Raw genomic sequence first — 14,788 nt, 5'->3', positions numbered from 1 at the left:
GAGTCCATTCAGCTACACAAACCGTAACTTTTTTTTTTTTGGTTGGTCATATTAATTGAAGTTTTGGCTTGGATTTCCCATGTATGAGGGACCAGAAGACTACCATCATAATGTTGGTGATACTGTAATTAAGTCTCACAAAAAGATAAATGGCTCTATTTTTCAAACATGGAAGGAATGTCATAGTATTTATAAATAAAGTCTTATTAGACTATCTAATTAACCCTCCACTAAGCCAAAAATGTCCATATACTTATCTGGTGCTTTAATATCTCACAGTTCTTTAAAATCTATTGTCCACAGGCAGTATCCATGTTTACATGTCAATTTCTCTATTTAAACACTGGGGTTTCTCATGGCAGCATTACCCACAAGAGGCAAATGGTGGCAACAACCCAAATGTCCCTTAATGGACAAATGGATATACAAAATATGGTATATGCATATAATGGAATATTATTCGTCTTAAAAGGGAATGAAATCTGACACCTGCTAGAACATGGATGAACCTTAAAAACATGCTAAGCAAAATAAGCCAGTCACAAAAGGACAAATACTGTGTGATTCCATTCATATGAAGTACCTAAAGTAGTCAAATTCAAAGCAGTCAAAGTAGAAAGTGGAATGGTAGCTGGCAGGGGCTGAAGAAGGTGGTACTGGGGAGTTATGGTTTAATGGATACAGAGTCTCAGTTCAGGAAGATAAAGTTCTGAAGATGGACGGTGATGATGGTTGTACAACAATGAGACAGACTTCAAGCCACTGAATTATATAAAGTGGTTAAAATCAATTTTATGGTATATGTATTTTACTATAAAAACAAACACACACTGGGGTTCATATAATTAATCCTTACCACACCAAGTAGATGAATAAAAAAGTGACTAGGATGTTGAGACTGAATCATTAATATTTTTAAATAAACCTCAAAATAGAATAGAATCATTACATAGTCAATAGGACAATGTGAGAAAGCTTTCTCTTATACTTAAGGTCAAGATACAAAGGAACATGACCCTTCCAGAACTTTAGGAAACCATTCAACAAAGTATTTTTCTAACACAGGAAACTGATTAACTTTTAAGTTAAAGAAAGACAAAAAGGGGGAGAAGAAATGAAACCTATCTCTATTTTACTTTTCAGAACCCTAATTTGGTCCATTTTGAGCACTGTAATGTACTGTTAGAACCATGGAGTGAACCCATCTTCTGGGAGCCTCAATTTGGAATAACATAATAGAAATACCATTGCTGGAGCCAGTCTTACCAACTCAACAGAGCTGACTGTTACATTTTCAGGAATTGTGTATGCCAGTTGTTAAGCACAGCAATTGCTACAAAATTAAATTATATAAACTTATAATACATTAAATTTTAAAAAGTAATTAACATTCAAAACTCACCACTTCCCAATTATTTTACTACATTTTACTAATCATTTTAATCATTTTACTAATCATTAATTGGCAATTTTAAAAAAAAATTGCCAATCCCTGGGTAAGAGAGTGATGGAAATAAGGCAATCAAACTTAAAAGTGTGCATGTCAGAATCATTATACTATGCACAGCACAAAAAACTAAGTTATTATTTTTCCAGTATTCAAGAACTGAGCACAGAAGTCACTTCGCTGATGGATCTGTGGGTTCTGTCACGCTTTCACTGTTGTGCCTTCATCTTATTCACTTAAATATTGAAAATATCAACCAACATTTGTATCAGAACTACACCTGGGGAACCAGTTGTTAAAATTTTATCAGTATACCACCAGAAAACACTCAAAAACACTGCAGACACCAATTTTTATACATAACACATGACACAAGAGTGCTAGATTAGAAGGGACGGAAGGGGGTTCTAATCTTAGTAGTCAACTTGAGCAGTTTACTGTATCAATTTTCTTATTTCTCAAATGAGTTGAGAAAAAACCTGATAGTCTCAAAGGGGACTTCCAAAAGTATAGCACTACTATATGAGGATTACTTTTCAGTTTGGCTTTTACATTTAGATTTGATTTTTATTTCTGTGTAATTTAGTTTTTTATATTAAAAGTGCTTATCATTTTATATAGTAACACCACACATACCATCATTCACTTTTCCTGCCAAGAGAGAAATAGGGGCAAAGTGAGGGGGTCCACATTATTAGCTGTATTCAATATAATTTGAGATAACCAAAATTTTAGCAGTCATTCTCTCTCCTGAGCTTGTCTGCAGCAGTCAATCGGCCACAGCTGTGCAGGGAAAAGGGTCACCTTGCTATCCTCTGTTCTTTATTGAGTCTCAACAATCCAGCTGTTGGGCACTATTACCATAAAAAACGGCCAGCATAGCTCTGCAAGTATTTATATTTTGTAGCTTGCTTATCTGACAGACTCTGGCCATCAATTTTAAATAGGCTCTCTTGGGGCGCCTGCGTGGCTCAGTGGGTTAAAGCCTCTGCCTTTGGCTCAGGTCATGATCCCAGGGTCCTGGGATCAAGCCTCGAATCGGGCTCCCTGATCAGCAGGGAGCCTGCCTTCCCCCAACCCCCCACCTGCCTCTGCCTACTTGTGATCTCTGTCTGTCAAATAAATAAAAAAAAAAAAAAAAAAAAAAAAAGACAGCTGCAAAGGCTTCTATCCTTTAAAAAAAAAAAGTAGGCTCTCTTCGTGCTCACAGTTATAGTGGGGTAAGCTTTGAAAGAATCCTACTCCTGGGAGAGACACTCAAAGTGACTTAAGTAGAAAGAAGTGGTAATCAAACAGTTACAATCTCATAGTGATTAGTGGAGTGACAGATGGATTCTAGTCTCCAGAAATATTTACCCCTAATGCAGGGGGGCTATAGGACACTCCCTAAAGTTGGATGTCCCAATACTCAGGAGCCTGCAGCCTTTCTGGTTCAGAGCCACAGCAGCTAGGAGTGGTTATCAGATAAATGGCCCAGGCAGAAAGCAGAACACAACAGGTGCCAACTGCTGCGACTTCATAGAGAAGGATGAGTAACTCTCTTTGATGTCATGCTGAATGCAGACAGGTCCAGTCTGCCTAAGAATTTAGTTTGATATAAATTGTTTACAAGTGTACCTTTAACAACTACCCACACTATTTTCTGGTTGTCACCATCTAGCACAGTATTAGGGTTTGGCACAAGTAACTTTCCCCTTTCTTTCATGATGTCTAGCACAGAACTCTTCTGTGCTAGACATCATGAAAGAAAGGGGAAAGTTATTATTATTCTGTCGTCTTTCCCATCCTTTAGCAAAAAGAGTTCCAGTAGTTCATACCTGCTGTCTTTCAGAGTGTCGGGAGTCATCGTCAGGACTACAGAGGAATTCAAGGACCTGGTGAAAGAAAAGGTATTTTCTTTATTGGATACTAACATGGATGCCATAATACTGTAGTAATGAAAATAATAGGAAACACCCTTTCTGTATCATCAATTCATTCACACTTGGCCATAACAAGCCCCACAGATATATGGCTTCCTGACTGGCCTGTCAGAAGGCACAGCAGGCTCAAGGATGTTAACAACTTAATATGTATCTATCTTATCCTTACTATTTAGAAACATGGCAGGAAGACAGCACCGTCTGTACACCTTAACCTTAAGATCCCTGAATACCACGGACCGGGCAAAGCATGGACTTTACAGAGTCAGGCCACCTGAATTTGAGTCTTAACCTCTTTAACATTTAATAACAACACTTACTGCTGATAATAACACTTATTAAGTATGGACTTGGATGAGTGACACAACCTCTCCAGGCTTTAGTTTCCTCATCTGCAGAACAGAGGGTACCAACAATACCAATCTCAGGGCTACCAATACAATGGCAATGAGTCAACACATACATATAAAACCCTGGAACAGGAGCGCCTGAGTGGCTCAGCTGGTTAAGCATCTGTCTGCCTTTGGTTCAGGTCAGGAACCCCAGATCCTGGGATCAAGTCCTGATTTGGGATCCCTGCTCAGCCAGGAGCCTGTCTCTCCCTCTCCCTCTGCCGCTTCCCCTGCTTGTGCTCTCTCTCTCAAATGAATTAACAAAATCTTTAAAACAAAACAAAAAAACCCTGGAACAGAGGCTGGTACTATGAAGTGTTCAATAAATGCTAGTCATTACTGGGAACTTTCTCCAGATAAAAAGTGTTTTCTTTGCCACCTGCCTATGGATATACAGAAGATATCTAACTGGGATTAGGAGATACCCTCGGAATCAAAGTCATGTACAGGGAAATTCAGACTTTCTAATAATGATCTGTCTTCCAGATGATCAACATCATAGACGTGCTACCAATGAGATGTGTGAATTCTTAAATTGAAAAATTCTTGAGCAAAGAATTCTAGACAATTTAGAGCAACAGAATAACAGTGAACGAAAATTTCTATAAACCAATCTCCACAAGTCATACTCCCAAGATAGCAAGTTACTAGGCAAAGTCATACTATCCAGACACAACATCAAAAAACAGACAACTAATTTAATCCAAATTAAAAACCAGACCAGGCACCTACCTGATAAGACATTTACCTGCTAGGCTATTATATTAAGAAAATGTGCAGTCCACTCATTTTCTATGAGCAGTAAAGAGAATAAAACCAATTCTCATCATTAAAGATACGCACCTGATCAAAAAGGGTTCTGTTTACAAACAAGGTATTGTCAGGCTTTGCAAGCTGCCGGGCAAGGAATGTGAAGAGACACCCAACTTGTGAGGGAGTGAAATCGGAATTCTCCACCATAACCTGGTGAGCAAAAGAGACCAGTTACTCCATATACCATCTGGTTTGACACAAAATTATACCATTAGAAAGCTTGCAAGAAGCCCTATTATTGAAGACTCAGGAGAAGATTCTTTTATAGAATCTTTTGGATTCAATGGAGTTCAATGCCATTTTAGAGAAGGAGCACAAACTACTTTCATAAACATTTCAGTGATTTTTGGCATGCTTCTAGGCACAATTTGGATGAGAACAGAATTGCCAGAGGTGGCTTTCGAAGAAATATTAAACATGTTTCCCTCTGGAATTCTTAAAAGAGAATCCTTCTAAAGTTAAATTTAAATTAAATTTAAGTAGCTGTACCAAAAGCTGCCTACCAACACAGGAAGAAGAGAGCAATTCTGGAGTTTAAAAGTAAGATAACCTGAAGGCACAGGAAAAGATATTCAACATCACTAATCATTGGGGAAATGCAAGTCAAGACCACAGTGAGGTACCACCTCATACCTGCCACATTGGATAGTCTCAGAAAGACAAGAAAGAGCATGTGTCAAGGAAGGATGTGGAGAAAAGGGAAGACTCATGCACTCTGGGTAGGAATGTAATTGGTGTAGCCACTGTGGAAAATAATCTGGAGGTTCCTCAAAAAACTGAAAGTAGTATGATCCAGGAACTCCATCTCTAAGTATTTATCTGAAGAAAACAAAAACCCTAATTCAAAAAGATACATGCACCCCTATGTTTACTGCAGCATTACTTACAATGGCCAAGCTATGGAAGCAGCCTAAATTCCATCGACAGATGAATGGATGAAGAGGTGGTGTGTCACACACACACATACACATATACATACACACCCCCATACATACGGTGGAATATTACTCAGCCATAAAGAAGAACGAAATCTTACCAGGTGTAACAACACGGATGGACATTATGCTAAGTGGAGTAAGTTAGAGAAAGACAAATACCATATGATTTCACTTATACGTGAAATCTAAAACACAAAGCAAACAAAACAGAAACAGACACATAGGCACAGAGAACAAACTGACGGTTGCCAGAGGGGAGGGGAGGACGTGATTAAACAAAATAGGCAAATGGGATTAAGAGGTACAAATTTCCAGTTATAAAATAAATAAGACACAGAGATGAAATGTACAGCATAAGGAAGTCAATAATATTGCAACAGTTTTGTGCAGTGACAGATGGTAACTAACTAGACTTACTGCAATAGCCATTTCATGTATGTAAATATTGAATCGCTTGCTATGTTATATACCTGGAACCAGTATAATGTTGTATGTCCATTATTCTGCAATAAAAATTATTATTTTTTTTAAAAGCAAGTTAACTTGAGAGTGAAGGTGTCCCAGAAAAGGAAGTCAGCTAGCCCAGGAATCAGTGAAGTGAATGGCTTCTGCCCTGTCTATAAGCAGTTCCTTAGACAAATGGTTTCAGGTAACAGGCTTGTTACAAGCACATACAGTTATCCAATCATAATCACTCCTCTGGTTTGAATGAGCTCTCACCTCCTGCCTACCTCCTGGGTGTAAGACAGAATGGCAAACGCCTTCAGGTAATCAGTAAGAAAGCAAGGAGTATCATGTAACAAATCTGAAATAAAGGCACAATGTGGGGACGTCTGAGTTGCTCAGTCAGTTAAGCATCTGCCTTCAGCTCAGGTCATGATCCCAGGGTCCTGGGTTCAAGACCACATCAGGCTCCCTGCTCACTGAGGAGCCTGCTTCTCCCTCTCCTCCCCACTCGTGTACTCTCTCTATCTCTGTTTTTCTTTCTCCAATAAGTGAATAAAAAATCTTAAAAAACAAATAAATAAAAGGCACAATGTGACCAACATTATGAAGGAACATATGGTTATAAAAGCAAGGTGGAGAAAATGAGAAAGGGAATTTGAAAAGAAACGAGAAAAGTTTGGAAAGGAGAGAGTTACCAAGGCAGAGAGGAGAGTGTGAGCAAAAGCACGGACACAAGAAAACACGAGTGTGTTTGAAGAAACTATGTGTTCCACTAGAATGTAGCAGCATGCATGATGAGGAGAGAGAGAGCAGACTGAAAAGACGAGGCCTCGAATGTCATTCCAAGGAATCTAGAGTTTATTCCTTAGAAAACTGGGGTGCTACTGAACATGTTCAACCAGGAGATCCGATCGTGATCAGCGCTGCACTTAGGAAAATTATCCAGTTGGCAGTGAACAGGATAAAATAACACAAGGAAGAATTAAAAGATAAAGAGGCCAGGTAAGATGCATGTGTCTGCAGGGGTCCAACAGAGACAAGGAGGTCTGAACCAGGGCGGTGATCACGAAAACAGAAGCAGGAACAGGTGCAAAAGGCCCTGCAGAGAGCATGGCAATGGGACAAGGATTTACTTGAGTGGAAACGTGTGACTAAAGGAGGAATAAACAACGACAGACTTGGGCCTGATAGGCAGTTCCGACGATGATGCCATCAGCAAAGAAGGAAAATGCAGAACACAGGGAAGGAAGATCAGGTATTGTCTGGGATTAGCCGAACAACCAACTGTCTCATCCATTGATGGTCCTGTTCCCTTGGTTGTCCTGTTCCCTCCTGCACTCTCACCTGAAGATCAAGTGTAAGACTGCTCCTGCTGTAAAATGTTCCCTCAGGGCACAGCTTTTGGCCTACCTCTTCCTATTTTGCTAGCAGTGTACCCCTTTCTTTAACTCATCCTGCTTTAGTCTGGCAACCACAGCTTGCTCAAGTGCATAATCCTCATTACCATAGTAGAAGAATACTTCAAGTTACAATCTTTGTGTGTTTCTGAGTTCCAACTGATAATATTCAAAGAACTCTCTATCACTTTAAAATACTCCATCATCACTCCCTTGCAGTGCACAGGTGCTTTCCTAGACTAAACTTTTGGGCCCAGCTACTGCTCCGCTCAGCTTTTCCCTTCTTTTACTCTCTAGGTGTGGACAGCTTTACCAACTGATCCTAGAAACACCTTCTGAGAAAACACTTCTAACTCTCAGGCAATTTCCTTGGCACCTCACCAAGTGTCTAACAGTTATCATCCTTGAAACTCTGGTCTCTCTCCATTCTTTTCTTACCTATTCCAGGAACCACGCTTAAAAAAATTTTCTGAGCAATTGTATATAAAGTCACAAAGTAACAGCTTTTTACTTCCATGTCTGCAGCCATTCAGACACATAGTATCACCTTAGCTTTGATGCTCATCCAGTTCTCTGGTCCTTGCTGCCAGTCCCATGTTCACTGGCTCTGTCAGCAGCACACTTGTTAATAGGACTCTCTCATCAGAAATGAGAAAATAATCTCAAGAGTTCAATCTTCAATGACCCAAGGTAGACAATACAAAACAATATACAAGGGTAGCAATTCACCAACTGTAATAGTTTAAGTACTTCACGGAGCGCTATTTTCTTCATCTGGATTTTTCCTCCAACTTGGCACAGTTTTAAATTCAAACTCCTGTTCACTCAAGTTGCAAACATGTCTTGACCACTTACCAGCATGCACGCATTGTGCTGGACATACTCGGGGCATGTTAAAACAATGACACACACAAAAATCCTCATAGTCTCTGCTTAACGGAAACTCAACTCCAGGCAGGAAAATAAACCTGTAAACAATTCCCTTACAGCGTGCCATGTGCCGCATAAGTATGAACGCAGAGAAGGGGCAACTAATCAAACTCAAAGTGTGGAAAGGATTCTAAAGGAGTTTCTCATGGATGATATTTGAGTTCTGTCTTGGAAAATGGTTAGGAATTTTCCAGGCGGAGAAAGGGAAGGAAGGGCATGATGGGATGAAAGGAAACTCACACAAAGAACGTAAGACATAGAGATGACGCAGTTTAGTGAACTGCAATAATTTAATATGGTTGATAAGTTCATTAATACAAAGAATGTGTGTGCCATAGGGGGTGTGTCAGGGACAGAAGAGAGCAATTATAAAGAAGTAATCAGGGACCAGAAAATACAGAATGATCTTGGATGTCATATTCGACAACTTTAGATGAGTATGACAGAAACCAGGAATTGTGCTCCAACATCTGCTCTTCCCTCCTAACTTAGAAACAGAACTCCTCATTTTAGGCTAAACACATGGAAACCCATAACATGGAGTACACTTCTCAGTCTCTCTTAGCAGCTGAGAAGCAATATATCTAAGTTCTGATCAACATGTTGTAAGCTGAATTGTAGTACACAACTTCTAGAAAGTCTTCTTAGAGAGAGGAAACTCTCTGCTTCATCTCTTTCTGCATTCAGACTGGCTAGAATGTTCAGGTGATGGCTAGAGCCATCCATTGGACCAAAGACAGAAACCATGTACTAAGAATAACAACAGTTAAAGCAGAAGGCATCTGCATCCCTGGTAAGTCTGTGAAGCCACTCTACTAGAACAGGTTGCTGACCTCCAGACTTTCATGAGAAAAATAAATTCCCATCACAATTAAACTATTGTTATTTTGATTTTCTCTCACAGTGGAACTTAATTCCAACTGATCCAATGGGGAGCCACAGAAGAATAAAAGAAAGGCAAGATCACAAACTAAAGGAGGACAAGATTAGGTATAGAGAGACTGTTTAGGAGACCCAAGTAAAAATTCTCCACACACCCTACCTGGATCAAACTGGCATTATTTGGAGGCTGAGCAAATCCTACTCTCATATTCATCACTGCCTATCTTACAAGGTCAATAAATAGCTCAAATAAGATAATGTATATAAATGTGTTTTGAAAATTATAAAGAACTATTATAAATGTAATGCATTAGTGTCATACACAATTAGAGAACGTTTTGATTTTGCTCTCTTGCCCAAAATAATCTAAAATTCACTAAAAGGAAGAAACTTCCATTTTACAGCCAAATGAACAGGATGAAAATTCTAAGATTTCAACTACAAGAAGAAACTGGCCTGGTTCAAGCTGTGCAGATGGAAAGGAAAAGAATCTGTCTCTGCATTCATTCATTAGCAGCAGCATGGATCTCGAAATAGCTTTGGACTGAATGTGGTTAGATTTAAACTGAGATGATCATCTCTGTGTGCCTCTAATCATTCTGAAGTTGTGCCCACCATCTCAGTACCATGGTCAGACGATAGTACCAACTAAGCAACACAGCAAGGCTGGTAGGAGATGGAAGAAGATTCTTCACATTAATTATTTTCTCAAAGCATTCTGAAGTTAGTCACCATTATTCCACATAATCATACTGATATAGCAACTACCACAATATGCATTTCACAGTAGTACCTTATATCCTATATCTAGTCTACAGCTGAAATACATTTTTAAAAATGATTAGTATTTTATTCAGGTTTGAAAGACAAAGATATCACAATAAAATTTTTAAATGAATTGAACACACTGCTTCATTAAAGAGGATCATTTTAGAACTTGCTATAAAACAATCCAGCTTTCTTAAAATAAACACCAATACGGGGCACCTGGTGGCTCAGTTGGTTAAGTATATGACTCTTGATTTTGGCTCAAGTCATGACCTCAGGATATGTGATTGAGCCCTGCATCAGGCTCCACACTGGGCATGGAGCCTGCATAAGATTCTCTCTAACCCTCTCCCAATAACCCTCCCCCCAATAAACAAACAAACAAATGTCAATACAAAGACATCTATTCTCAGAATACTTACTTTCAACAAAATATCCACAATTCGTTGTTGATATTCTACAGCTTGCTTGTCATTTTTAAAATCTTCAAAGGTCTAACAGAAGAAATTTTTAAAAATTATTTGCAAATGTTAGAAGGAAACAAGTTATTAAATTCTTATTAATAGTCTGGTAAAATGCCAAATAAGGTGACCATTCCTCATCAGGTTTTTTCCTTATATACCCTTTAAATAAGTTGCTTTTAGCAAGTTAGGTAGAAAGCTATAGTATTTACTATTGCATGGTATCCTGGGACTTGAAAAATGAATAATAAGTATAAAAATATAGCAACTATCACACTACCAAAGAGCGATTTGAGAAAGTTCATAGGCAATGAAAAAGAAAAAAACACTAATGACAAAAGGCAACTTGTGAACAGGGTTTAAGAAGATGAACTACAGGTCACATGCTCTGCCATCATTCCCACTACGCTTTGGAAATAATAGCTGAAATACAGTTCATTAACTTTCCTGAAAAATAACTTTCATCATTTCCATGACAACTAAAAATAAAATGATGTTCAATGATAGATATTTTCTAAAAATTATGCTAAAACCATCACCATGTTAAAATCCTCAAGCCTACACACACAAAGATTAGGTATTTTATTTTCAAAACACTGCCAACTATAGCACTTTTATATCCCTGTGCAAGTAGAGCCAAATATATTTTCAAAGAACATGCACCAAAGTAAATGACAGCGTCAGATTCTGAAAATACCTAATACTTACAAAATGCATATATGAGAATAAGAATTGTGTTCACTACCAAAAAACTGAAATGAAATTATTTATTAAGTAATAAAAATGGTGAAAGAATTGAAGATCTTTCCCCTGATTTTCATGCAGCACATGTGGGTCTTAGAAATATTTGAATCCATACACCAATAATTTACTGCTTATTTTCTTAAAAAATATAAACTATATATTGTCCCATTTAAAAATTAAATGATTATGGGGCACCTGGGTGGCTCAGTGGGTTAAAGCCTCTGCCTTCAGCTCAGGTCATGATCCCGGAGTCCTGGGATCAAGCCCCACATTGGGCTCTCTGCTCAGCAGGGAGCCTGCTTCCCCCTTTCTCTCTGCCTGCCTCTCTGCCTACTTGTGATCTCTGTCTGTCAGATGAATAAATAAAATCTTTTAAAAATAAATAAATAAATAAATAAATAAAATTTAAATGATTAGATTTTAAAAAAAAGGGAATTTCACAGCCATCAACTTCCCAGACTACAACATGGTTACATTGAACCAAAATACTGCTACCCTGTAAATGGGCCCTGAACTTCCCCAACTTCTCCCAAGTACCTCTCCTCATGATGTTTTCCAGTTAGCATGCCCTTCCTTCTACTTTCCTGATACACACTAAGTGCTTTAAACAAATGGATGCTTGTTTGTCTGCTTAATGACAGAGAAAAACAGAATCTTTTCTTTTTTTAAAACTCTTTCTTCAACTAAACTATTTTGCTGCCAGTTAGTTGAAAAATGCTGACACAAGTTACCAAGGAGACTGTAGGAATTCTCAATCTGGGAACTCAAATAGAAGATATTTTAATGTTTAAGTGGGTTAAATATTACCCTGTCTAAAGACAGAAAGATGAACTAGAAAGTCTCTCAGTTCTATCTGCAGGTTTACAAAAACAACAAACATGAACATGCTAACACAAACACATAACTCTACCCTAACCCCATCTTGCCAAAGTGAGAGGTCACTTTGCAGATACAAATAGACGGTATTATCTGCTAATACAAATGCTATTCAATGAAAACACAAAATTATGGAGAATTAACATCTGTATTAAAAAGCAACAGCAGTGACAGCTAGTAAAAAAGAACTTCTCATCTATTTTCCTTTTTGGCAGCATGTACTCACTACTTTGAAACAGATACTGAACATTTACTTCTATAAACATAATTGAGTGGTAATATACCACAGTATGAATATTATGATATACATAATGACATATTTTGGTTGAAGTTAACAGCTGCCACTACCATGGCATATCACTATTAAAACATTATCATTCCACAAAGACGCTTCTACTTATACAATGCTTGGTGAGAGGAATAATATGCAAAGATGTCCTAACGGAAAATGACACAGTTTGTGAAGTACAAAGGCATACAAGCCACCCTTGGGAGAAAAGACATGACCAAAAGTAAAATAGGAGAACTAGAAAACATAAATGAAAAGAACTAAGGAAATGAAATTTAAATAAAAAAGTAAAACAGATCAGAGAAAAGGTGACAAATAAAGAAGATAAAGAAAATACAACACACAAATAATTGCAGCTTAAAATAAAATACAAAATAATGAAGTAGAAAAAGCACTTAAATCTGTAATTCAAGAAAACTTTCTTGAAATAAAGACATGAATTGACACCCTGAAAAGGCCTACAGTATACATGGTAAAAACAACCCAAAACAATCAATTCTGAGTGATATCTTTGAACAAAACTGTTAGTCTTTAAAGACACACAAGACTGGTAGAAAACATTTGCTAAGCTTATGTAATCTGATAAAGAACTTGTACTTAAAATTTGTAAAGAACCTTTAAAACCAGACAAGAAAATAAACACAATTTAAAAAAAATGAACAGATATTTCACCAAGGAGAATATATGGATGACAAACATATCTTCTCTACAATCTATTTTACTGAAAAGATGCTTAATATCATTAGTCAGAAGGAAAATATAGATAAAAACCATGAGATACCACCACACACCTTTTAGAATGGTCAATTTAAAAAGATCAACTATAGCCAAGTGTTGGTGAGATGAAGTAACTGACTGATACTCATCTATACTTCTAGTAGGAATGTAAAGTGGTAGAACCACTTTAGAAAACAGCAGGTCAGTTTCTGACAAAGTAAAAGAATATATTTAACAAAAGACCCAGCAATACTAGCTTTTAGTATTTACTCAAGAGAAACAGAAATATATGTTCATACAAAAGCCTCTATGTAGATGTTCATAACAGCTGTATTCATAAAAGCCTAAAACACAAAACAACTCCAAGGACCATCTACTGGTGAACAGATCAGCAAATTGTATACCCATAAAATGGAAAATTATACAGCCATAAAAAGGAAAAACCTGGTTTGGAAGAAGATGGTGGCAGAGTAGAAGGACCCTAGGCTCGCCTAGTCCCACAAATACAACTAGGTAACTATGAAATCATCCTACATACACCAGAAATTGACCTGAAGACTGACAGAACAAACTCCACAACTAAAGGGAGAAAAGAGGTTACACTGAAGAAGGCATAAAGCATGGAGACGTGGTTTAGGGGAGCAAAGGGTTGAAGCTGCTGTGAAGAGGAGAGAGGGAGGTCACAGAGAAGTGAGAATAAGAGTGAGAGAAAGAGAGAGAGAGAGGATCACCCAGGGGAATGCATAAGGAAAACATTTCCCTAGAGCCACTGGCTTAGGAAATGAGAGGGGCTGAGTTTTATGACTTCTTGCAACAAGCAGGGCTTAAAGCCTGGAATTTTAAAGGTCAGCAGGCTTGGCTGGGATAGAGCCTAGAAGGTACTGTAGTACTCCTGGAGAGAAGGCAGACAAACAATTTGGGGGCAGATACCATGGAAACAGCAATCTGAAGAGTGCCTGGGGGACACAGTGGGAGATTATTTGCTCTTCTGGAGCATATCCCTGAGAGGCAATGTTCATGGGCATACCCCTCCAGGAAGAAAGGAGCTGGCTGGTGCCACAACTCAGTATAAACACAGAGCCACCTGCAGGTAACACTGGCTGACTAACTTGCTTTCACCCAAGCCCAACCCCTCTGAGCTCTAGTAGAACTGCCCTTCCCAGTCACACTTGGCTTAGTCCCAGCTTGCTGGACCCCTCCCCAAGAAGACCAGCATAAACCTCTACCCACACTAAGTTGCCTGACCAGAGAGTTTTGAAGGGCCTCAGTTCCAGTGTAGGTGGTGACAGGTCTCATTTCACAAGCAGATCAGAGTAAACCTAGTTAAAACTCACCACATGCAGGCCAGGGATGAAACAATGCCCACAGCAAGCAAGGAGAGTCTCTGCAGATGACTGGCATGAAGGATAGAGCAGGCAGAACACAACAGAACACACACAGTACACACTGATGACATTCCCTGAAGTGACAGGCCCTGGACACTACATGACCTCTTCATCATAAGGCCATTACTTCCAGGAGCAGGACACATAACTGGCTTTTCTAACCCTTATAAGGCGGCAGCAATTTAGACAAAATGTGAAGACAGGAATTTATCATAAATGAAAGAACAAGACAGAGCAAGAAATAACAGCCAGAGATCTAAGTGAAACAGATACATGTAACATGTCTGATGGAGAATTTAAAGCAACAATCATAGGACTACCCACTGGGTTTGGAAAAAGAACAGAAGACATCAATAAGACCCTTACCACAAACATTAAAG

At 38.4% G+C, this 14,788-nt stretch overlaps 1 protein-coding gene across 2 annotated transcripts in view; it reads right to left on the bottom strand.

The window, feature by feature from the left end:
* Positions 1 to 14,788, bottom strand: part of VPS8 (VPS8 subunit of CORVET complex) — a 251,261-nt gene that overhangs the window by 115,996 nt on the left and 120,477 nt on the right. For both annotated transcript variants that reach the window (XM_080796297.1, XM_080796298.1), the window contains exons 28-30: positions 10,359 to 10,430; positions 4,605 to 4,724; positions 3,265 to 3,321 (exon numbers count right to left, since the gene is read on the bottom strand). In XM_080796297.1, the coding sequence (XP_080652423.1) occupies positions 3,265 to 3,321; positions 4,605 to 4,724; positions 10,359 to 10,430 (249 nt within the window). The remainder of the gene's footprint in view (positions 1 to 3,264; positions 3,322 to 4,604; positions 4,725 to 10,358; positions 10,431 to 14,788) is intronic.

The sequence above is a fragment of the Martes martes genome (genome assembly GCF_963455335.1).
Source record: "Martes martes genome assembly, chromosome: 1".
Taxonomy (NCBI): Eukaryota; Metazoa; Chordata; class Mammalia; order Carnivora; family Mustelidae; genus Martes; species Martes martes.
Note: the sequence above shows the minus strand (reverse complement) of the source record. Positions and strands in the feature narration are given on the sequence as shown.